Source organism: Struthio camelus, chromosome 2 (assembly GCF_040807025.1).
Source record: "Struthio camelus isolate bStrCam1 chromosome 2, bStrCam1.hap1, whole genome shotgun sequence".
NCBI lineage: Eukaryota > Metazoa > Chordata > Aves > Struthioniformes > Struthionidae > Struthio > Struthio camelus.
Window position 1 is genome coordinate 134,508,216 of NC_090943.1, and position 26,077 is coordinate 134,534,292.

Below are 26,077 nucleotides of genomic sequence, written 5' to 3' on the forward strand. Positions count from 1 at the left end.
ACTGTAAATTTAGTAAAGCCAAACTTAAATATGTGAATTAGTCCTACTGTAATGGAGGAGATGAGAGCTAAAAGTATTTACTGAAAACTATTATTGATAAAGCTCTTTACTATGAATATCAATTTATAAAAGGTTCCCAAGTGGCAGATATGGAGAGAAGAAAAACTAAGAAAATGTAGTGGAAAGAAATATGAAAATCATTACTTTTTAATCAGTTATATAGTAATATATATGAAATATTGATAGTTAAAATTCTGTAAGAAATGATGACCTCTCAAGTATCTTAGTCCAGTCAGTAGGCAATTCTCCAACACAAAAAATAGACCAGTGGACTATAATAAAACATATATTTAGGGTCTTTCTTTAGACTATTTAGTCAGATCAGATCTTAATTTACTTTATAAAAAATATTTAACTGTTATTACAGTACCTTACATGTACAGTAGGGCTAGAGCTTTGAAATGTAATAAAATCTGAACTTTTTAAATTGGATTATCTTCTCTGGAAGTACAATAAAATATTCTTCCAAAGACTTTTTTTTTTACATTCTAAAATTTATTTACAAGCGAGAATTAGTTGGCCTCATATTACACTTATGCACGCACATACGCACACATACACACACATACACAAACACACAAACATTCTGTGTGTTTATGTGTATGGGTGTCTGTCTGTATGTGTCTCAGCAGAAAACGGAAAAGAAAATCCCTTTTCACTTCCCTGGGTTGAATGACTAAGCCTAAAGCATCTCATTACAATGTGTGACTAAAGATACCACACAGAAGTAATTAACGTACACCATCCCAAATCCCCAGGATAATTATGTGTTAATGTTTATGGAGTTAATGGTCAAATCTACTGTAGAAAAAAAACTTTAATCAGTGACAAGTGAACTTGCTGGGATAGAAGAGACTGTTAAATTTATCTGTGGAAAGACCACCATTAAGCTAAATTTTCTTTACTGACCTTGCTTGACTTGCTGAGCTTCAAGATTTAATCAAGAAGACAGATCAATATTTGAGGAACACGTGAAATTGCTATCACTGAAGGTTCATTGAAAGTAGATATTCGTCCATTAGAGCTAAATTAGGAATTAAAAATGTAGTCTTAGTAAATTGTAGCGAAATAGCATTGAATATGCCCTTTCCAACAATAATTCAACAAAATGCCAAGCTACTGAAAAAAAGAAAAGCAGTGAAAGGCATTATAGAGTAAACAAAGTGCTGTTCACGTAGAATATATAAAGTAGCAGACAATTTATTTCTTGAAAAGACTATATATTGCTGTAGCTGTCTTGGATAGAACAGTGGTCATTATTTAGTCTTTCTATTGCCAAGATTGGCTTGTGGAAGAAAAGGTTTCTAAAAGAAATTCAGGACTGTGAAGGATGTGCCAGGCAACATATCCCTACCCCATGCTGTCCAAGGCAACCTCATACAATCTAAGTACAATTCTTTTATAAAGATTAACAATATTGTACATTGTAACTGTTGCTGATGGATCATAAAGAGCAGCAGCATTCTTACTCGTGGGATAGTGGCTGAAAGATTTCATCCCCCTTCTCATTTGGGCTGACTCCAGATATATTGCAAATTAATGCAAGCAGTGAGCGTGAACCATCTACTGGTAGCCCACTGCTATTACAACTTACATTTTGAGGGGCATATATTATAATCATAATACTTCAAAGTCTTAACCAAGACAAGATCAAACTATAAAGATATACTGTATGTCGCCAAAAGGTAATACATAACTTTTTTGACCCATATGTAAAGACACAATTTTTAAAAGTTTTTTCAGAGAAAAGTACTATATTTTATAGCGATCAAAAGATAAAAATGAATATAGTCTGTCTGCAGTTCTATTTATCCACACTACTTTTCTGTACTTCAGTTAAATACTATAAGACTACATTTTATTGCAGCCTTTCCTTTGTACTTTGAAAGAGTTATAAAGATCAAAGTACTGCATCTTTGAAAAGCTTGAAGAAAATTTACATACAGACTCTCCAAACATTATCTGTGTTTATAATATTGGGGAATAGGTAAAAAATTACCTCTGAAAACACAAACACAGTCATTTCTTACCTTATACCTGAAAAAAGGACCTCAAAGTAATTAAGCAAGGTGACATATGAAAATTTTTAGGTGAAGAATTTCCAATAGCTTTTTATTTCCTTTACTGATTGCCTGCTAAGATTAAGTCAAATACATGCTATCCCCATGGTTGATTTGTATCCAAAAAAGTTTCACTTTTCCTTCTACTTTGCTGATTGCATGGTGAACATGAATCGTATACTGACAAGTATGCCTTCTCCTAGAGATAGGCTTATTTGGTTGTATGTTTTGTTTTCTATCAGCTCCCTTATATAAGGTATTTCTTCTTTAGCTTAAGAGTGAGACTTGCGTTTCTGTTGCAATAAGCATTTAGTTTCAGGCTTTAAATCAAATGTGGGAGGATTAGTGGTTGTATGCCTTTGAGTTAGTTAGAACAAGGGAAAGGACTCTCTTCAGAATACAAGCGACAATGAAAATTGGCTACAGTCATTGCAAGGAAAGTATCAGACCAGAGGGCTACTGGGGACAATTTTTTAAAATTACCACCTAGTCCAGATTTTCAACACCACTGCCAGAAGGAGAAGTAGGGGTTTTTGTTTTGTCAGAACTTGGCAGGTAGGTGAGTCCAGCAGGGATGGTAGCCAATACTAAGTTGTAGAAGTATTAACTGGAAGCACAAGAATGAAATTATAGGCTGTTTTATGTAGAGTGAGATAAGAATAGACTGAACTGGGTGAAGGAGTGGAAGAATGTGGTCAGAGTTTGGATGCCTGAGGCTTAGGTGAAGGTACATTGGAAAGGTTACAGGTTTAGGAGGGAGTGAATTTAGAATGGTGTAGCTAGAGAGGAGCTCTGCCGATGAGTCCAGGTAAAGAGGTTTTTGGATGATTTCTGTCTAAGGCAGGAATTGTGCCTGTTTCTCTCCCTCTGCTTTGGACTTCTTATCCCCATATCTCCCTACTTAGCTACCCTATCATATCCTTTTTTTTTTTTTTTTGTGATGTCTAAAATATTGCAGCTCTAACAGCAACACTGGACAGAAAAGTGGCAGCTGTATGTAGCTTTATCTCATTATGGATCATTACGGTGTTACACCTGCTGAACCTCTTCTTTTGAATCATCCCCTATTCTTCCTTTGCAGAACCTCCCTTCGCTGCTGACATACAATGGTCAAGCAAGTTGTGGAAAGGGAGAAGAAACAAGCAGAGATCTAGCCAGTGCCTCCGGTCTCATTAGGCTTCTCCTGTTACGTTAAATAAAGGGGAGGGACAAGAAAAATTGGTTACATCAGCTCAGTTCTGATGTGAAAAAAAATATTTGAGGTAATCATGCAACAATTTAGATCCACAAAGTCAGTACTGTGTCTCAGCATTTCTTTTGGCAGCAGAAGGCAGTCATCTTTAATTCATATATAGAACACTGAAGCATAGAGAAAACAAGTTTGACCAACATTACACAGAATTAGATTTCTTAAGTCCTAGGATAGAGTCTAGATTATAGACTAGTTTTTGAGGTGAATGATTCTGAGGGAATTATCTTATTTTGCTGATGTAAGATTGGAAAGCTTTAGCTGACTTTGTTTAATCTATTTTATGGTTGTTGATTTTTTTTTCTTAAGAAGTTTATTATTGCACTTTATTAGGAGAATATCACTGCACCCAAAGGGCCTGTTCCTTTACCAAAGGAGTGTAAGCTACTTTTTTCTACTAAAGTTTGACTGGTAACAACTGCAATCTTTTAGGCATACAAATGGTATGAACTTGGATACCAAAGAGGTCACTTTGCGTCTGTGTGGCAGCGCTCCCTCTATAATGTCAAGGGACTGAAAGCTCAACCTTGGTGGACAGCAAGGGAAACTGGTTATACAGAACTGGTGAAGGTGAGGAGTTTGTTTCATTTTACTTTGATTTTTTTTTAATGACAACTATAATCTAAGGTCTTAAGCAGAGAAGATGCTGAGGAATCTCTTTAAGGTCTCAATCATGGTAAGAGAGTACAAGACACTAAACCTAGACTGAGCAGAATATTTAAGCAACATACTTATGTAAGATGAGCTCGGGGTGTTTTAAAAATTGAGAATGGGGGTTGAACGGCTGAAATGAGTAGTAAATACAAAATTTACCTGGTAGACAACTGTGGTGTCTCAAGTACAAAATGAGAGCAAAACCCATGTGATGGCTGAGACACCCATTGTGAATCTTTAATTAGTTAGGAAGGGCTGTGTCCTGTGTCCATCATTGTATAATGCTCAATGACTTCTTTGGGAGCTTTTAATTGCATAAGAGAAATAAGTTTGGACTGCCAGTGACTAATTTAGCAAAAGAGAACAATATGTAGTTCTTTAAAGTTATTTTATTATTTAATGCAAGACATGATTGGCTATAACTTATAGTAATAATTTGTGTTCCAAAATTGTGCAAGATTTTTTTTATTTTAAAAAGGCAGAAATCCCTAAGCAGATCTTTACTAATTCCTTAAGAAAAAGTTAGAGAAGTACCTTTTTTGTGTAAATTTTGATTATTGATATATGTTTTAGCAAAACTCCTTTGTGCAAATAATTAAAAAACATGAATAGTTATTGACAAGACACATATTTGTTCAGAGTGTTTGTTTCCCTATATGTGGTTACATATGTTATAACCTACCATGAAAGATTGATTTTTTTAAAAAAAGAAATTAAATTTAAAAAAGGAAGATTAGTCCTTTTTATGATTTTGATGGCAGCATGAGTAAAGGTAGGAAATTTAGATTAAAGGGTGATTCTCCACTGTAATCTTAGTCTTCGAAAAAGCAATAAACTTTATGGTCTAGCATTTGAGAAAAATTGAGATATACATGTATTGGCAGCCTTCTTGAAGTATGTGTAAGAGTAGATACTGCCTGACATAAAGGAGAGACCAATAATTTCTCTTTGTACTTTTGCCCCACGAAAGGAGAGAAACTGTATCATGATAGTGACATTTCAGAACTATGAGTAGTGACGTTTTAGAGCCCTTACATGCAAACCTTTCAGATCCAGATCCCTTAATCACAGAAAGTAGCTTCACCCTGGCTGTAAGGGAACAGTTAGGTCTGAAGGCTGAAGAAGTTAGATCTCCTGTTATAAAATGGCCAAGGCTCCACCTTGAGGAAATGTCTTCAGTTGGATCAGACCATGTACGGAGGCCTTTGTTTGGATCCGCATCCTGGATGTCTCCTAGAAGAGCCTTTCAGAAGAACTGTAAGGACAGAAATTTGCCCTCTGAGCTTCAGCGCCCAGCTCAGTCTTTGAATCCAATCACACCTCTTCCAGGCTGTCCTCATGCTTGATTGATGCTTCCTACTCCCATTCTCTGGGCAGAACCCATAATGTGTGCCTGCCTCTGCTTTACATTCAAGTTGTCTTTACAATACACTTATAGTTTCATCACTCTTCCACAAAAAATAACTATTTCTTTAATGTTTGTTATTGAATATACCAAAATAAGGATTTAGAAAATAAAACTGAAACTACTGCACAGTACTTCTTCTTTCCTCCATTGTGCTGAGAGATGTTGCGGTATTTTAATTTTTAGCTATTTTATTAGTAATAGGCTATGTCACTGAGCCTGGGCCATATTGAGGCTGCTGGTTTATTTATATATGTATCGTAATTTAGAGCCATTAAATTTTACAATCTTCATGATAACCTTCACAGTTGAAAGTATAAATCTAAAATATGAGTTAAATGCATTAGATGGAGAATATTTGTATTGTTGTGTTTCCCCTGTGACTCAAAAACAGTATTTGAATCTTGGAAAGAAAGAAAGCTTGATTCTAACAGTGTAGCGTGCTGCAAGCAAAATTTGAGGTAGCATTCTCTAGAGATTGGCAACAAAGCCGTTGAAGACATCTGTTTTATTAATTTCAGAAATATTCTGGCTTCTGTACATATTTTAGTTTAAAAAGGTTATTTCCCCATTCCACAGAGCAAAAACCAATCAGCAGGTATTTTTTATTGCTTTGTCTTGTTATATACATCTAACATCTGTATAGAATGTGTTGGAAATGCTACCAAATCAGAATGATAGAATTTGACGTTGAAATGGGTGTATGCAAAATGAAGCAATGGAGGCTCTGTCTCTGTGTTTCACCATTTATTGTGAAATGTGAACAAATTATTTTCAGTATCTTGGTAGCTTAACAGTGCCTACTGAGGATTTATTCATGGCTAACTAAAACAACGCCAAACCCAGACTCCCTGACATACTCTGACAACTATATTTTTGTTCATTGTATTACCTAACACAGCTGTGGTCAGCCTTGTTCCAAACAGTAATATGTTGTAGCACAGACCTAACTTAATTTTGTTATAAAGGGTTATGTGATTTCTTGTTTTTGGAGATGGAGATGTGAATTTGAACAATGACTTGCTTTTTCTAGATAGAAAAAAAATATTTTTTTTCAGTACTCCTAATCTAATAAAGTTCTTCTGAGGGGGATTCTACTCACCTAACCATAGTCACACAAAAGTGAGGCATATTGTCTGTGCTAGTTGTCTAGGTCAATTAAAAAAATGAGTTATTTCCAGAGAGTGATTCATCCCTAATATGTTAGGACAGATAATTATCTTAGGACGGCATATCTTCCTTTCTGGAGTTATTTTTCCTACTATTTTTCCAAAAAAAAAAAAGCTTAGTCAACTAATTTGGTGTGATGTTTAGCTGCCTGATGGGCAAGGTTAAAGAAGACAAAACTCATACTTTTTTACTTCGCTATTACCTGTTAGCCTGGATGTCCAAAGACAAACAAACAAAAGACTGTGAGACTATCTCAATAACATTTAAAAGTAGGTGTATGATACTGGTAAATCCTGGTTAGTGTTCGCATGCTGATGGGAAATGGATCTTTGTTTCTCTCCAGCTGCTGCTTAAGTTTTGTGATTTCCTTGAAAGAATGGGAAAGAGCACCTGATTTCTCAGGGAGCAGAAAATATAAATCTTCAACTTAGGAAGAGTGTCAAGTGACTCGTGTCAAGTGTGCTGTTGACCTGTCTAATCTACAGTGTTTGAGGGATTTGGATCTGGAGATTCAAGAAAATCTTTCATGTTTGAGCTCAACTACGCTTATCTTTGAACAACTATCCCCTTGCCTTGGTGCAATTAGTTTTCCTCTGCCAATCTCACTGATTCATTGCGTCACCTCTGCTATCTTTTGTAGAACCTCAGTACAGTATTACTTTTCTGTTCTAGTTCCCAGTTAAACAAAAAAAGTGCAATATTATTGAATCCTAGAAACTTTTCACCAGTCTGAAATGAATACATACATGGTGACCTAGGTAACTGTGTCCTTTCCTCATGTTGCATCTTTGACTTTTGGAAAGGACCTAGATAATGCTTTGCCAACAATGTATTACAGTGAATAGCTGATTGATTAAAGTAGGTCTTGCATTGTCAGTTTTCTCTGATGACTTAGATTTTATTAATGAAAAGTTTCAAGCACAGCAAGAAAATTACAGAAAGAAAATGAAAGTACTGGCAACTACACATATCCATAAGGTCTGCTGTACAGTGACAGCTAGGGCTCAATGACTTAGCTAAAAAAAGCTAAACGTTTGAATTTAATGGAGAAATTAAATTGAAACGTGTATATAATTGACATGTCTTAAAGTGTGCCGGGATGCTGTAAGGGGAGCCTTGTGTTGAAAAGAGCAAAGATATTAAGCATGCACTGTTGTCACCTTGCTGATGTATAAACACTGTGAGTGACCGAATGAGGGCAAGGGATCTTTTTGAGCAGGTTAAAATACTGCCTCTCACATGGAGGCTACTGTTCCCCGGCTGAGATACTATTACAGAGCCTGAAGCCTTTCCTACTCTGTTTCAGTGGCAAAGTGAAATGGGTTCAAGTCTTCACCGGGATTTTATTCTGTAGTCCTATGGATTAAAATGCATGTGTGGTTAGCAGTCATTCCTCACAAGAGGTACAGTACCCTATTAATATATGCCTGCACCATTTATCACCTTTTTCTGAAAAGAGTTTAACATCATAGACTAAGGATTTTTAATGCAATACAGTAGCACATGAAAATAAATCAATATTAAAAAATCCCTATTTAAATATAGTAATATATTTGCCAATAAAATTTAGAGTATTGCCAGATGTAAAGCAACTGTAAACTTCCATTCTCGTTAGAAACTGTATTAAAAAGCCATATGGCAGGTTATAGGAATCAGTTGCTAGGAAATAAGTACTCCAGATATGCTCCAGATGCCATTCATTTGCCACTAGATTCTTTGCTTGAAATCAGAATATTACACCAAATATAATATGAATTCATTGTTCTTAGCCTGAGGCTTGAATCTCCATATATTATGAAGCATGATCATATTTAACTTTTTTCTGTAGATACCAGTTTTTTGCTCAAGAGCCTTTAGCCCTGGACTTACCCATTATGTTTGAACGGTTCTTAACATGCAATATGTGCATAAAAGTCTGTAAAATCAGGGAGATCAAGACTGAGCTGTGTTTGAACTCCTGTAACTCTCCACTTCCTTTGCACCTAGGGAGAGTTGCATATTACTTGCAGTAAAGCATTACTGCGTGTTTTAGAAACAGAGATTCTCAAGAGTACAGAGGCACTATTGATTTCAGTGGACTCCTCCTTCCTTCATTGAGGAGTTAGGTCAAAATCAATGATGTTCAAATCAGTTTGACTCCAGTATGGTAGGGAAAGAGCCTTAAAAGAGCCTTTCCTTAAAAGGAAGGTGGAAACATACAACCTCACAGGTCGACTTTCAGCCTGTGCCACTTCTGAAGCATTAAAGGTGACAAAGAAGCTGTCACCTGCAGTTCGTAGATTACTTGTGCTCTTCATGTATGTTCCTGTCAGAGCACTCACAGTCTGCGTGGGGGAGAGTGCTCCTTCTTACCTGTTTCAGGCAAATGAGAAGGAGGCGTCTGAGGAAATATAGATGGGATACTTATTATAGCTGTCAGTGTTTTACATTTTTTTGATCTGCATCACTTTAAACTGAGGTCTGCATAAATGTAAGTTATTTATTTCTTTCTCTTCCCCAGCCAGTACAAAATCAGGTACTCAAGCTGATATTTTTATCTGTAGATATGGTTGCACTAAATCAGTACCAGCATAGGTGAAATATTTGTCTATGATTAGGTGGGAATTTTAAGTCTGCTTTTTTTTCCTGCAATTTAGAAAAGTCAATTTTCCACAGATATTGTAGACAACATTTCTATTTAATGTTCATTCTTAAAGCAGTGTCATGGAAACCCAACAGAGGGAGAGAATAGAATGAATGCATCAGGAAAAATTATAAGTATCCTACCCTCATACTGATGGATGAGAGATAATGCTCTCCACTAGGAAGAAAAAAAAAAGTACTATGTTGGAAGTTCAATCCTAGTGTTCATAAGCCACAGCCTGCCTAAAAATATTCTAGTAGGCGATAGTCATTTTGTTACAGAACGCGTGTTCTGTTAGTAACTTCTTTCTAAGCATTTTATGCTATATCAAGGTAAAACCTGTTTTATAGGATCTACTTGCTGCTATCTTTTAATTGATAAAAATCAAGTGGAAAATGCAACTATGTAATTGAAATAGGGAAAGCTAATAACAATATGGATTTTTAAGGCTAAAAAGGGGCAATTATATCTTCTAGTCAGACAGTATAACATAGGCTTTTGAGTTTCATTCAGCTTTACACATCATGCAAAGAGGCAATGTGAACACACACCTTAGCCTATTTTCAGTATGAAATGGATTGATAATGCCTTACAGAAGTGTTTTGTTCATGAGCACAAAGGAAGATGCAAACTATTCATCCAAATTAAGGTTTAGTGAATAAAGTAAGCAGCTGGGAAGGGGAAGTCACTTCATTATTACTTAGTCCCATTGTTACTCTGTGGGTTATTTCATTTATATTACTGTACCATTAAAATGACTTACTCTTGCTAGAATACAAGGTCTTCTGATATACCAAATTCTTTACAAATATGCTGTCCTAAGGCCGCAGAGAAGAACAGAAGTTTTACATCTACAGCCTTGTGGTTTTGGTATGCATGAAGTGCAAAGTGGCTTACACGTTTCTAATGAGTGTATCCATAAATCTTCACCTGGAACTTCAAGTCATATTTGATGTTTTTCTATAGGATCAGAATGTGCAGGTGAATCTTTGCCAACCTTTTCAAAGGTTTAAATCGTAACTGTCAACTGAAGTGGCGTGTTTACATTTGTCCTCTTTCAACTGTGACATTCTGTCGACACTTTGAGTTTCAGGTTATGCTAGTGGATTTCTTGTCTCGGGAGTGCTTCCAGGTAATAGTGTGCTATGTTTGAGAAGATCAATACTCTTGTTAGCTTGCAATATAAAATGATCTGTTAAACAGCCCTTAGGCTAATCAAAAAGCAAATTAAGGTGAGGCCTAGCCTGCAAAGAGGTTGGGGATTATTGAAATTTTATGATACAAATGTAATTGAATCTGAAGAATGATGCGAAGGTTGTTTTTACAGCCTTCAAATGTCAGAAGGGAATTGAATATAAAGAAACTTAATAGTCATGATGAACTCTTTGTTAGTGCTTTTAAATTAGAAAGTTAAAAATGGCAGGGAAAGGCACTAAATCCAAACACAGTGAGTTCTCACTGCAGTAATATGGCTCTCTCAACAGTCCTTAGAAAAAAACTGGAAGCTCATTCGGGACGAGGGGCTTACTGTGATGGATAAAAAAAGAACCCTCTTCCTGCCCGAAGATGAGAATCTACGAGAAAAGGGAGACTGGAGTCAGTTTACCTTATGGCAGCAAGGTAAGACATTTGGTAATTCTTCTTCTTCTCCTACTTCACTCTCAGATTAATATTGTATAATAAGGAATAGGAACATAGTTTTTCCAGAATCATTTTTTTAATCACTGAATCTGTCATTTAAGTTTGTGAAAGAAGGGAGCTAATAAAATAGTGTCTGAGACCCCAGCAACAGTGAACATGAATTCTTTATTCTAAAGCAAGTTGCCCCCAAGCACTTCTAAGAATCCCCTGAGACAGTATTTGTCTCTTGGCAAGGTTGCCAAAACTGTACATAGCAATGCATAGCACAGATCAGCCTGAGGGAAGGCAGGAGAGTGGGAGAAGATGTATCCTTAATATTGGGTTGCCAGCTAGGTGAGATGCTATCATTCAGAAATTATATGAACAAAAAAAATGTGAGATTTAATTAGCCTGCTGCTCTGTCCCTGAGCTGTAGAGTGGGAGGCCCAATTATTAGAATGTCCATAACTTCTTATAGGACTTTGCATAGTCAAGAGTATCGAAAGCTAAAATATTGTAAGCAAGAGATAATTATAAGATTATAAGATTATAATAATATATTAAGATAATTATAAGATTATAAGATCATATCAGAATATAATCTGGTGTTGAAATGATATGCTATTGGTGGCATTTTTAATCTTTTTCCTATACAGCCTGATTAATGATCATACTTTGAGAATCGTATTTGAAAATGATAGGTAGTCTGCTCTTCTCTACAAATAATATAAAAGGAAAGATATTGCAGGCTGCTCAGATATTACAAAGTATCAGTGCTTCTGTTTCATGATCTGTAAAATGGGAATAATAATATTTACCTGTCTTTTTGTGTTAGGTCTTTGACAGCTTTGTTACTATTCTGAAGTGTAAGAAACATGGGAATGTTCATTTATTGCATGTACTAATGCTCTAGTAATTATTTTCACTAGGAAGAAAAAATGAGAATGCTTGTAAAGGTGCTCCAAAGACATGTGCTTTACTGGAAAGATTCCCGGAAGCTACTGGTTGCAGAAGAGGGCAGGTATGTAGCAGACTTCTTCATTTTTTTGCAATTTCCTAATGCTGGGAGCAGGTGATGTTGAGGAATGTGTGCAGAGGGGTGCATGACCTTGGTATATTTAAGGATGCCTCAGACACTCAATGAAGTTAACAAAATAAAAATATGCCTAGTCTTAGGCCTAAGCAAATATGTGATAAAATACGCTAGGTGAAACCTTTCTATGGAATTTTCAGTTGAGCCATTTTATCTTGCATTCGCTGTGAGCTCAAAGCATGTAAATGGTTAGCTGTCATGGGTCAACTGAAAAGAAATGACTTACTAAACCACAGGCTGGTGGTAAGCAACCTGCGCTAAGCTCATAACTGACCCTGCTTTGAGCAAGGGGTCAGACAAGATCCTTTCTAACCAGAATACTTCTATGATTCCTTGTATCTGACTCTAACTTTGACAAAATTAATTCAGTGAATCAGATTCTCACCGAGATGAACTCACCCATTTACCCCAGACTGGCTTCAATGGACAGAAATACTTCACCGAAGCCAGACAGCAATGCTACTGTTTCGTGCTTCCTTCCTCAAGATAAAGGAAGAAAACTTTAAATCCATGAACTGTGTGTGACCTTGGATGCCAACAAAATTTAAGTGCCTGATCTATACTGACTGCTCTGCTACAAATTAACCTTGTTAAATCATGCAGTAGAGTGATATGCTGTGGATCAAATGTACGAACCTTGCTGGATGGCCCAACATGAATATCATGTGCATCTGTAGGACAGAATTTTTCGTTGTTCTTTTTTTTTTCAAATAAATTATTATACTATATCCTTAATGAATAGGTTAAAATAACTTTCAGGTTACAAAATTAAGAATGCAAAAGTTAGAAAACACACCGTAACGCTTGCATAATCCTTATTTAGAGCCTTGTGTGTAAGTGTTCATCTTTTCCATGAGACTTTTGCCTTTTGATGTGCAGAAGCTGATGGCTAGTGTTCTGGGAATGAATGAGGCTATTGTTTCATTGATTTGTTGTAAAAGCTGTTTGTAGTAAATACTAACTGATGAGACAGTCAGTGTCAGTGTGGCTGACCCCAAGAGTACTGTTGTGTATAGCATCCATGGCCAAAAATGGATCTATGCCAGAAAGCCAGTTTTATTTGTCAGCTACCATTTTGGTCATCATTTTTTGTCACCCTATATGTTATCTCTGGGACACAGTCTGCAGAAGTACTGTATATTCATAGCTACAGCTGTAGTCCAAGAGAGATGTATTTTGAACGGATAAAATATTAAATAGTTTGAAAAGTGATGGCCTAGAAGTCTTAAGTTTTACATCTAGTATTAAGGGCTGTCTAGGACAATTTTGGCCTTATACTAGCCATGCCTCCGGTTATTAGAGGTAAAATAAATTTAAAATATCATCTAACCTCCAGAAAATGTTGCAGAGAACAAAATTATTCATGTACTGAAGCACTTGGAGGCAATAGAACAAAAACAGGAAAGGAAATTAGAAAAAAAAAAGGAAATTAAGAGTTCTGTAGTACATGCACTATCTGGATGATTTACATTAAGTAACTTTTGGCACTTTGCATGTTGACAAAGACAGAAAGAAATATTGATTACTTTATTACCTACTCAATGCAGCTGAGAGATTGTATAGAGCAATAGCAAGTGATCATATTATTAAAGATGATATTATACTTCTTAGAAACTGAAGCAACAAACTGAACATAGCACAGTTAGTTTTAATTCTGGGCATTTCTTAATTTTCAGAGTTTCACCTTTCGGCCATAACATGACTTGGTTGTAGTACAGAAATATTTATATATTATATACAGTGCTTGAGTACAGAACATACATATAATTTAGATATATCTAGACTGATCTATGCAGACAGGTAACATACATGACAGTAATCATTCCAGAATACTGATATGTTGCCATTATAAAATTATTTATGTGGGATATTAGTAAGTTTCTTGCATAACCAGCACCAGCAGCTATTTGAATTGTGTTAAGGTCTGGCAGAGGGGTCAAGCTAATACGTGTCACTGTAGCACAGACAGTGGAATGAAACATTTGTTTTCACTTTGGCCACTGTAGCTGATCACATGCTATCATAAGAAGTTGCCAAGAAACTAAAACCTCAGATGCTGGAAATGGTTAAGGCATTAGATAGATATTCTCTTCTGCTGACTTTTCTATAGTTGGAGAGCAAGTAACACCTTACACCACAATATTTATCAAAGTTACCTTATCTCAGCCGGCTATGCAGATCTCTCAATTGATAGGAGGTTGTGGACGCTTCCCACCACTGCCATGTGATACTCACACTTCCTGTTCTCTGGGTTGTCATCGAATCACAGAATTGCAGAATAATTGGGGTTAGGAAGGACCTCTGGACATCACCTAGTCCAACCCTCTGCTGAGAGCATGGTCAACAAAAGGAAGTTGCCCAGCACTGTGTCCAGTCAGGTTTTGACTATCTCCAAGGATGGACACTCCATAACCTTTCTGAGCAACCTTTTGCAGTGTTTGACCACCCTCATAGTAAAAACGTTTTTTCTTACATTTAAATGGAATTTCTTGTAATTCAGCTTGTACCTATTACCTCTTGTCCTTTCACCAGTTACTACTTGAAGAGTCTGGCTCTGTCTTCTTTAATCTCCCTTCATCAGGCATTTATACATGTTTATAAAATCGCTCCTGAGCCTTTTCTTCTCAAGGCTGAACAGTTCCAGCTCTATCAGCCTCTCTTTGTATGACAGATGCTCCAAGATGTTAACCATCTTTGTGGCCCTTAGCTGGACTCATTCCATTGTGTCCATGTCTCTCTTGTATTGGGAAGCCCAGAACTGGATACAGCACTCCAGATGTGGTCTCACCAAGGCTGAGCAGTAGGGAAGGAACACCCTTCTAAATTTGCTGGTGACACTCTTCCTAAAACAAGCCCAGGATGCTGTGGGCCTTCTTTGCTGAAAGGGCACTCCAGGTCTTTTTTCAGGTAAGCTGCTTTGCTGCTGAATGAGGTTGTTCCTCCCCAGGTGCAGGATCTAACATTTCCTGTTGTTGAACATCATGAGATTCCTTTCCGCCCATTGCTCCAACCTTTTGAGATCCCTCTGAATGGCAGCACACCCATCTGGTATATCAGCCATTCCTCCTACTTTTCTATCACCTGGAAACTTGCTGAAGGTGTAGTCAGTCCCATCATTCAGGTGATTAATGAAGAGGTTAAATAGTATTGGCCCCAGTATCAAGCCCTGGGGTGCACCACTAGTGCCTGGCCTTCAGCTGGACTTTGTGCTACTGATCACAATCCTTTGACCTTGGCAGTTCAGCCAGTTTTCAGTCCACCTCACTGATGACTTATCTAGTCTGCACTTCATCTGTTTGTCAGTGAGGATGTTATGGGAGATATGTTATTGAAAGCCTCACTAAAGGCAAGACAGACAAATCCACTGTTTTGCCCTCACCCACCAAGCCAGTCATCTCATTGTAAAAGACTGGTTAGGCATGATTTCCCCTTCATAAATCCATACTGACTACTCCCAATCACCTTCTTATCCTTCATGTGCAGGGAAATGGTTTCCTGGAGGGTTTGCTCCATCACCTTGCAGGGATCAAGGTGAGGCTGACTGGCCTCTGGTTATCTGGATCCTGCTCCTTGAAGATAGGAGTGACATGTGCTTTCTTCCTTCCAGTCCTCAGGAAACTTCCGCAACTGCCATGACCTTTCAATGATTATCGAGAGTGGCCTGTCAATGACATTGGCCAGCTCCACCAGCGAGTGCTCCTCATCAGGTTCCATGGACTTGTTTATGTCTGGTTTGCTTAAATATTCCTTAGCCTGATCTTCCTTTACTGACAGTAAATCTTCCTTGCTCCAGATTTTCTCTCAGGCCTCAGAGGCCTGGAATTACTGAGGGCCAGTCTTACCAGTAAAGACTGAGGCAAAAAAAAAGAAATCGAGTACCTCAGCCTTCTCCATATCTTTTGTCACAAGCTTCCCTGTCTCATTTAGCAGCAGGCCCATGTTTTTCCTCACCTTCCCATTTCTGCTGGTATACCTGTAGAAGCCCTTCTTGTTGCCATTCAATCCTTCACCAGATTCAACTCCAGATGAGCTTTAGGTTTTCTAACCCTATCCCAGCATACTCAGACAGTGTCTCTATATTCCTCTTGGGTCATCTGTCCCTGCTTCCATCTCTTATATCCTACCTTTCTGTGTCTGAATTTAGTCAGGAGCTCCTTGCTCATCCATGCAGGCCTTCTGCCACCTTTGCTTGATTTCCTGCTTGTTGGGATGGCTCATTCTTGAGTTTGGAATAGGTGATCCTTAAAAATCAACCAGCTTTCCTCAACCTCTCCATTCTTCAGCACCACTTAATGGGATTTTTCCAGGAAAATTCCTGACTAACGAAAATCTGCTCTTCTGAAGGATCACAAGTTTTTTAACTTGATCCCTCGTCTGAGGATCCTGAACTTCACTGTATCATGATGGCTGCAGCCAAGGCTGTCTGCAGCCTTCACATTCCCATTGTCTTCTGAGAGGGGCTGCCTGCCAGTCTGTTTGGCTAACATAGGACTTAGGCTGAATTTAGCCCTGGCGCATCTCTTTAAACGACAACAGCGTTCTTTCAACAAGAAGGAAGATATTTCTCTGCTTGTAGTTAGGAGCTAATTGTTTGCAGGTTGAAATTAATCCTGATGGTTTTAAACAAAACGAAAAGTGTATTTTCTCTCTCTCTCTCTCTCTCTCTCTCACACACACACACACACATACACACATACACACACAACACACCAAGCACAACATGTTTTTTGTAGTGTTGAATGCCTTTGGAATGTGAAAAAGCTCAACTATTGCTGAGACCCTAACGCAAAATGGTGTTGCGCTCTCAGTCTCACCAAGGATGAGAGGTGAAGTTCTGGACTCTTAGCATAAGGGTGGTGAAAGTGAGCTTATTGGAGGCCTTTATTTCTTTTTGCAGATCAAGTATTCTGTCATGCATCCAGGGACTCATGTCTGGCCCCACACAGGGCCCACCAATTGTAGACTAAGGATGCATTTGGGCTTGGTGATACCTAAAGAAGGCTGCAGAATTCGATGTGCGCAAGAAAACAGGTAAGGGTTTTTTTGTTTATTCCTCTCTCCCCTGGCCCCTCTCTTTCCCAAGCCTGAAAATAGGTTGGAATGTATATACCGTAAGGAGTTCTTTAAACAAGCAATTTGCACCCTAACTCTTGGAACAAACATATAAATGTTAGCTGCCAAACAATGCCAAAGTGATCTTTGGACACAAAGCTGCTTTTCTTTGCTGTGGCTTGGAAATAACATTGGTTTTTGTCCATGAATTTTTCTATGTTCACTTTTACAATGACAGTCTAATATACTCACCAGCTTCCTTTATCTATTTTTTTTTTTTGGCTTAGAGTTCTTTGCTTATCCTGCAGAAGTTGAGACTAAGCTATGCCTGTATTTTCACCACTGTGACAGCAGAATATTATCACCTTTCCACAGAGGCCTGGTTCCTAGCTGGTATTGTTTGGTATAATTCAGTTCAATGTACTCTAGTTGAAGCTGATTTACAGCTATGATGTGTTTGGCCCAATGAGTTACACTGGTAGCAAATTTCCTTAAAGTGCATTTTGAGTAAGAATTGTTACCCCTTAGGGAAAAATTATGCTGACTTGAAAACCTATTTTGTCTCTGTTTGCTCAGTGCAAAAAGCAAAATAAAATGCAATAATCCAGACATTTAAAGTCAGAGAATATGCCCCCCTGGGAAATATGGGAAAATCCCAAACTTTAGAGTGTGATAGGTGCTTACATGGTATTATTAAATACAGCCAGAAAAATATAGTATTATCTATATTACTATTTGCTTACAGACTTCATTTTCTGAATCTTAGGTGGAGTTCCAATGCTGTTTAATATCTATATGTACAATTTTGAAAGATTCTATGTCTTGCCTGTGTGCATCTGAGTGCAATAAAAGTTAGATTTGTGTTTTTTCATGGTACTGTTATACCATGTTATATTTGATATTGAGAAATGAAGTGGCACTCGTGACTGCGTGACTGCAATAGATAGCAAAGATTTTTTTCAGAATCTTTGAAAACAACTGCAACTGGAAATTTTTAGAATTTTTGAGGACAGAAGTATGTAACTAGTAAAAATCAAGATGTTGTCACTACAGAGATATGAGGACTCCTGCCAACATATAGCTCATTTAACGATCTCTCACAGTTGTTACTTAGTCTATATTACAGTCTAAGTAGTGATGAACATGTTTGCTTCCCGTATTCTAACTCAATATCCAAAATAAGTTAAAAATAGAAATTTAGGTGGAAGAAGAAGTAGCTAAGGGGCTTAAAGAACTAACAGTGAGATGTAGAGTCTTTCCCCTTTGGGTCATTATTGTGAATTCAGGTCAGTGGTGACTGAAAAGCATTACCATCAGATGGCTGTTTGTTGACCTGTGTGAACAAAGTGGTGGTTTTGCTCCCCTTCCTAGGGAGCAGGTGCTCACAACTCACCATCCATTATTATGGCTGACAGTCTTATCTGTCTTAGTCTGAACAGAAGGGATGGTGGTGTAGAAAATGAACTATCCCTCCCTTGGTACCAGCAGCAGGGGGATGTGGTGAGGTAAAGTGGAGAAATGTCTGTTGCTGCTGGTATGCAAACAGAGGACTTCAGTCCCTAGGCTGCAGAATCTGGCTCTTTCTGTATGCATCAGACTCACTCATTCAAAATGTAAAGCTCATATTCAAGAGCTGACTTTGGCCTGTGCTGGAATGTTTTAATTTCAGTTGACTTTGGCAAGAGCTATACATTCCAAACAAAGACAAGATTTTCCTTGAGAGCATTCAAAGTATATCTACTAATGAAAATGAAAGGATTTTTTATATCCCTTTCCCTATGATGGAGGAGGCAGGTGAGTTAATGTCAAAAGAAATGATGCTAGGAAGAAAACATGTCATGAGCATTTTCAATTCCTCTCCTAATGGTTCAGAGCAGTAGCACATTAGTGGTTTTAAATATGAGAGCCGGCTCAAATTTTAAGGATAGTGTACTGGTAGTCAGAGCTTTGACTCCATCCTTTTGTGGTTTCCTGTCCTGCTGCTGCTTGTACAAGATAAAGAATGGAACCAATGAGAATATTGTGCTAAGTTACCTCTGTGCACTCAGTGTGAGTGTTCAGAGGGGCAGTTTTACTGTGCAGCTCCTCCTCTGATAGGCAGGCAGCTCAGCTGCCTAGAACTGTTTTACTTGTTTACTTGCAGAAGAGTCTTTTGCAGCTAGTGTGAGGTGGTACCCCTCACCGTTATTTAGTACAGCTGCAGTATAATTAGGGCTTTGGGCAATTATGAACTCCTAGCTCTATAAACTGTGGAGTACAATGCACAAAAACGGTAGGTAAATAATATCTAGTAAACAAAATCGAACATCTCTGTCAGACATGGTAATCCTATTTTGAAATGAAGGCACAGAGTTACAACCCTACACAGAAGTTAATCTAAAATCTCACCTGCAGCACGTTACATTAAAGCCATGCAGATAATACAGAACTCTATCTCAAAGTGGCTAAGCACCATATCAGAATAATATTGTCCCTATGGTTCCACTGTGAGGTATTTTTCAGTCAATGAAGGTGTCTGGAAAATATTTATTTGTATTCCAGTGGTGGGTTTTGTAGTCGTTCCAAAAGGAGCTAATAGTTCTGTTAACTTTATGACTTTTTCTTTGTTTTGCAAAATAGCCCGCTCCATTATGATGCAAATAGTAGATCCTTATTTTAACCTCTGAAGCTACTTCATCTGGATGCTTTGCAGATTTACTGTCCCTAACTGAGCTACACTTTCAGGCTATTTTAGTGCAGGGCTCTTCAGACTTGATTTAATAAAAAACGAGGTTAGCTTGGTTCTTTACCACACTATACCGTTATAAATGGTTGACTCCTTTTAACTTGAATAATACTGATGTAACTTCAGTGCAGTAGTAGAAACTTAAGTCTGTATGACTTAAAACTTTTCTTTGTTTATCACATAGCTGAAATGGTAGCAGAAAAAATACATGATCGTACTTAGAACCTGCTAACGACTCATTATGTGGGCCTTTAAGGCTCATGTCCACCTGCCAGTCACGCTAATCACTACCTTACGCTTATTGATTTGTTCATTCTTGCCTAAAATATGTTTTGAAGATGATGTTTCTATTTCTCTTCAGAATACTACAGCACAACTCCATAAATTTTGATAGTTAATATTTTTCTTTTGTTAAGTTAAATATTCAAAAATACTTAGGAGCTTAAGTCTCATTTTCACCCTCTTTTTGAAATAAGAAAATTTATTTTCATGTGAATGAGCTCAGTTGAACGAGCTAAGAAATGTATGTTCCTGTTTGATGATAAGATCTTTGTTACTTTATTATCAGTACTGTTTGCAATTCCTGATTCCCTTTAAAGGGATCCATCCTTGTGAGATTCTGTTAAAAAACTTTATTATGTGATCATTGTAGAGTGGCTTTAGGAAATAACATATCCTTGATTGTTAGTTATTACCCCTTCAGGTGAGACAGGATGAAAAATCAGATGCATACTTCTAGCCTGCTGCAATGCAAAAGAAATTTGCTTTGCTCATTCCATAGACAAATCATGTAACACACAATCAGTTACTGTATATAATTGCAGCAGGTGAGATTGAGCATCTCAAAGGCAGCAACAAACGGCTAAAGCAGTGACTTCTTACAATGTTCTGACATGATCACTAATGCTCATTGATCATGTACTGATTTTTGCAGTGTCAAGACTGCAGCTAACCAAGCATTAAAACTCTTTTCAAAACTATGAATCAAGATCTCAACAGGCTCATGAAATGAGCCAACCAAAACCTCGTTAAGCTCAGCACAGGCAGGTGCAAAGCTCTACAGCTGTAACAGAATGAATAACCCCTTGCTACAATACAGGCTGGGTGATGACTGCCTAGAAAGCAGCTTCACAGAAAAGGCTTAGGGTTCCTGGTGGACAACTAACTGAACATGAGTTAGTAGCATGCTCTTGTGGTGATGAAGGCTAAACATATATTGGGCTACATTAGCAATTGCATGGGAAGAAGTTTGAGGGGTGTTATTTTCCCCCTCTCCTCAGCACTCGAAACGTTATATCTGGAGTACTGTGTCCAGTCTGGGGCTCTCTGGTACAAGAAAGGTATTGATAAATTGGAGTCACTTTTGTGGAAGGCTAAAATGAAAATGATGATTAGGGGCCTGGAGCATGTGGTGGACGAGGAAAGGCTGAGAAAGGTGTTTAGGAGCTTGAAGAAGAAAAGGGCAAAGGGGGCAGGGTCTAATTGTTGTCTTCAACTAATAATAGGTAATTATGCAGAAAGCAGGGACAGGATTTTCTTGGAGATGTACAGTCATACGCCAAGAGGCAATGGACACAAGTGGCAGCAAAGGAAATTCCATCTACATAGAAGAAAAAATAATTAACAATGAAGTTGGTCAAACGCTGGAATAGTTTTCATGGAGAAGTAATGGAATCTCCATCCTTGCAGATATTCAGAACTTGACAAGAACTTGAGATACCTGATCTAACCTTGGAGTTGAATCTAATTTCACAACTGCAAAGCCCTGCTTTGAGCAGAGGTTTGAACTAGGTGACCTCCTGAGGTTTCTTCCAACCTGAATTATTCTGTGATTCTACACATCAAACAATTGAAGGGAACACAGATTCTTCCAGCTGTTAATATCTCTTATACATTGCCTCTTGCCATTGCCTTTAAATCTGGTCATTTTTGTTAATTTGCCAAACGGCAGAGCTGCTCAGAAGAAAGCCCTTTTGCATAAGTTGTGTACATCCCTTTTTGTGCCTAACAAAGTTGTTTAGTACAGCTCTTAGAAAGGTTCCACTGTCAAAACTTGGCTTTCCACGTAGCAATGCTTCAAGTTGTGAACGCTGACCCAGAGTACTTGCATTAGTTCAGTGATCCGCTCTGCCTAAGCAGTGCTTGACAAGCAGAGGCGGTTTGTTATATGGACTTACTCTGTCAGTTCAGTATAATTGTCTCAGCACACAGCATGTCATTGCAACCTTCCTCTGAAGAAAAATCTTTAGGCTCTGCACTTTGGCTCTGGACCAGATTTATGCGATAAGACTGTTCATATTCCCTAAAATTGTAAAGCATGATCGGGGCCTAATTCTGTTGTTCTGATTTTTGGAAAAAGCAGATTGGTTTAATAATTAATTTTGAGACCATATTGCAGAGGTCATTGCCCCAGTTTCCGTTACTCATTGTATATGTATTTGATTAGAGAAGGAGAAGGGTTGGTTGCTACCAATATTATTCCAGTGAGCCTGGTGAATGTTCTCTGCTTAGTAAACTCCAATCATTAGAGTATATAAATAACAAATATTGCAAATGTCTGAATATGTATGTGGGCATAACTATGCAGACTGAGAGAAAATAATCTGTTAGACTGATCTTTCTGTAGTTTATTTCACCTAATACTCTAATCTCTTCTTATTAGGTACTGAGATCCTGACTGTGCAACATACACTGATTAAATCATTCTCATATATAAAAGATCATCTTCAGAGCTGATGCTCAGCCAGACAAGTGCCCACTTCATGGCATTTCAAATATTACTCTAAAGGATGTTCTTTTCTGTTTCAGAACCTGGGAAGAAGGGAAAGTCCTTATCTTTGATGACTCTTTTGAACATGAAGTATGGCAGGATGCTGAAAGTTATCGCCTGATATTCATTGTTGATGTGTGGCACCCTGAGTTAACAGCACAACAGAGACGCACCCTTCCTGCTATTTAAGGGGCTCCTTCTGATGTGAAGAACAGAGGATCTTTAACTCTTTGGAGTATGCAAGTCGAATCACGCAGGATTAATTTGTCCACCATATGGAAAATACTAATATTTTAATGGTTAGAAGATATGAAAAAGAAGTTTTACAATGACAAAGGACTTACTTAAAAGAAAAATAATTTAAAAAGATAATTCGTTTCAAACAGATTCAGCACTGACATGATAGTATTGTTTTGCTGGCTGCAAGTTCCAAAATACTAATCTTGTCAGCCTAAGAGCAATAGGTCTGGATTTTCTAGCTATGGAATGTGCAGATGTTTTTGCCGTGCGTATGTGATGCATGCAAAAACAATTGGTCAGTCACAGGAGTGGCCGTGTTCAGGCACAAGATTTGCAATCCTACATCCCAGAAATACTTACCAGGTTTTTATCTATTGTATCAAGGTATATGATATTTATAAACATATGCACACAATCGACTTTGAAAATCAGTTATGCAGTTGTAACATTAACTGCTTTAGGCATAAAACATGTCCATATGTTATCAACTGTAGATAATGTGAATGGGTTGTATGTTTTTGTATTTTTCTACCTGAGTAACTGTATTTTTCTATCATAACTATGAATAGATCTTCTGCTTTAATCAACCACTATTTTTTAAAAACAATATATGAATAAGTGCATCTCTAGGTATTAGCAAAAGAACACGGTATATGAGCAGATTTCATTTTTGCCAAACATAGCCTTCTCTTGCCTTCCTGGAAATGCAAACAGAAACTTGCATTATCAACTTCCTAGTGAAGTTTTATTTTTCTAAAACAAAGTTGTTTTCTTAGTTAGCAGGCAGTCTTCAGTTTTAGAATGTGATTTGGGAGGAGCTGAGCAAAGGTGACAACTGCAGACTCAGATCTGAATGTACTTGACAGAATTGAGGATTATGTGCTGAACTGCTGTTCTTCCTATCATTGCTAAAGTTTGTGTTGTGATAACCATTTTCTAGCCAGCCAGAGTCTGAGGCATCCCTTTTCAGGAGCTTCTTCTAGGCTGACCTTGAGTGGTCATTCAACAGGAGAAATATGGGAAGAATTTCTTGAGCTTAGAGCAGACGAATAAAGTCTAGCTTGGATTCCTGCTCCTACAGAGCAGGTAGAGCTTGAGGAACTTTTTCAAGGTATTAACTTGTATTCTGCTGCCAGCATCCTACAGAGTGATATAATGATTCCTTAAATGACCTAGTGGTGTGCTTGCTGTCTTGAAATGCATGAAAAAATTTTGAAGTAATCCTATCCCAGTACAGTTTATAGTATATTCTGTATTTGCTCTCCTGAATTTCCTATATGGTAAAATGACCTTATTTTCAAGAAAGAAATCTTGTTGGATGTTTAAGCAGTTTGCCGGCCTTTTGGCTCCGCACTGTTTTGTGGGAGACGGAAGGTGCAGGCCCCTCAGCTGTTAACACTGACAGGGAGGAGAGACCCACGGTTGCACTGATGAAGTTTATGGCAGGCTGTTATCTCCTCTTGTGCCAAACCAGCCATGTGCGGATAGGTGTGCTAGGGTGCTCAGCATTACCCAGACGGTGGCATCGTTACTCAGAGCTTGTGAGAGACAGGTATTAAGCAAGGAGACTCAAAGGTTACTTAAAGTCTCCGCAACTTTGGCTTTGTTGTTCCAAAAGCACTGAACTGTTGGTAGTTTTGTATTGCTAAGAGACTACATCGTGGTACCTGAGTATTGTAAACACTGCAACATATGCTACAGATGAGAATGTCACATTTGCTGATGCAGGATACAGATAAGAGCCTTGCATTCCCATTAACTAAATGCTTTTCATATTTTGTACTTTATTAAGTAATTAAATCTTGTGAAGCCACAGAACACATGGTAATTGTGCCATAAATTGCTGTAACCAGTTTCTGGAGGTGTGCACTTTAATTTCCTTTTTGACTGTTAAAAATAAGACCCTCTGATAAACCCTCTCTGATCAAGAGTCAGTTTTAGACAGCTATGATAATTAGGCTTTAATGTGTTGTCTGTATCAATAATTACACTGAAACCATCATCTGCAAGAAAGTAACGATTCACAATTAATCATCATGAGAACTGAGAAGATTTAGATGAGTTTACAAAATGTAAAAATACCTTTAGAAAGCTTTAGGAGATTCATATACAAAACTGGAAATAAGGTACTCATTATTGTTCATGGTAAAAATAAAATTAAAACAATCTCTAGATAGTGGTTTAGTCAGAGATCGTATTTTGCATCTCTGTAAAGTGATCAAGCAGTACAAATTATGAATTATTTTGTAATTCTATAAAACAAAGATATAGTTTGTAAAGAATGAATCAAGAAATGTTTAAATCAAAATTTATGTTTTAGGAATATTTGTATTAATAATGCATTGCAGTTTCTATAGCTTGCTCTAAACACTTCTAGTAAAGGAGTGGTAAACATTTTGGAGCTTTATTTATAAAAAATTCATGCTGTGCTTCAGATTGTTTTGTTGTGCCTTTGAAGTCTTGTACTGTATCTTTTCAGATTACAGTTGGCAAATAGATCAAAGCAATCTACACCAAATGTATGTGTGCCAGGGCAGTACTGTTTATTAAATTGTGTAGTGACATATTGGGCATTTAAAGTCTTAAATGCCTAGAATGTAACAAGGTGGATTACGAATAGCTTCGGTTACACTGACATTTTCTACTCCCTGCATACCTGTCAAGGAACTGACGGCATATTTTTTTGTTAGATATAGTTATTTGTTTAGCTATAAACATGGTGAGAATATGTAGCAAATTACAGAAATTATTCAGTAAGTGTATATCATTTTAGGTATTTCTGTTTGCCAACCAGTATTTCATCCTGAAAGAGTCTTTCAACATTGGAAACGCCAATGGAAGAAATGAATGAAAAAAATTTTTAAATGGATAACAATCTTAATTTAAATACTTTGTTCTTCAGATTTATTTACAGTGTGGAACTGCCAGAGAAGGACAGTATAGTCTCCTATTTGTAAGCAGGTACTTACTAGTCAAGATGTTAGGAGTTGGACTCCTCCTTGCCTGTAGTTACCTCGCTTGCAAGCACAAAGTCTGTAGAAGATCCTTCAGTTAAGTACAGATATGCAAGGTACCATATGTATTTATTCACATATCCATTGAAACTTTAACTAATTCTAGTCCTTTTTGTGATTTAATCCTCAAGGATTAGATCTCAGTGACATTCAGACCACTTGACTATAACAACTCCCCGCTTGAATAAACAGTGACTGTTAGAGGTAGTCACAAAGATTCCCTTTTAAGATTGTCTTAGCATTATTTCTCTCTTCCTTGTGATTACAAAATCTTGGACCACTATTCTTGTGCAAGCACCATTCCAATGGCACTAGAGGTAAATGTATTAACATAGAAAATTG

General features: G+C 37.5%; 1 protein-coding gene across 10 annotated transcripts in view; it reads left to right on the forward strand.

Annotated features, from left to right (window-relative positions):
* The window catches only part of ASPH (aspartate beta-hydroxylase), a 125,189-nt gene extending 102,048 nt beyond the window's left edge, over window positions 1-23,141 (forward strand). For 9 of the 10 annotated variants that reach the window (XM_068932621.1, XM_068932623.1, XM_068932620.1 and 6 more), the window contains 5 exons: window positions 3,802-3,939; window positions 10,706-10,841; window positions 11,771-11,862; window positions 16,832-16,965; window positions 22,520-23,141. In XM_068932621.1, coding sequence (XP_068788722.1) covers window positions 3,802-3,939; window positions 10,706-10,841; window positions 11,771-11,862; window positions 16,832-16,965; window positions 22,520-22,670 — 651 coding nt within the window. In that variant the 3' untranslated portion in view covers window positions 22,671-23,141. The remainder of the gene's footprint in view (window positions 1-3,801; window positions 3,940-10,705; window positions 10,842-11,770; window positions 11,863-16,831; window positions 16,966-22,519) is intronic. The other variant, XM_068932624.1, reaches the window with a different exon arrangement.
* Window positions 23,142-26,077: the final 2,936 nt, after the last annotated feature.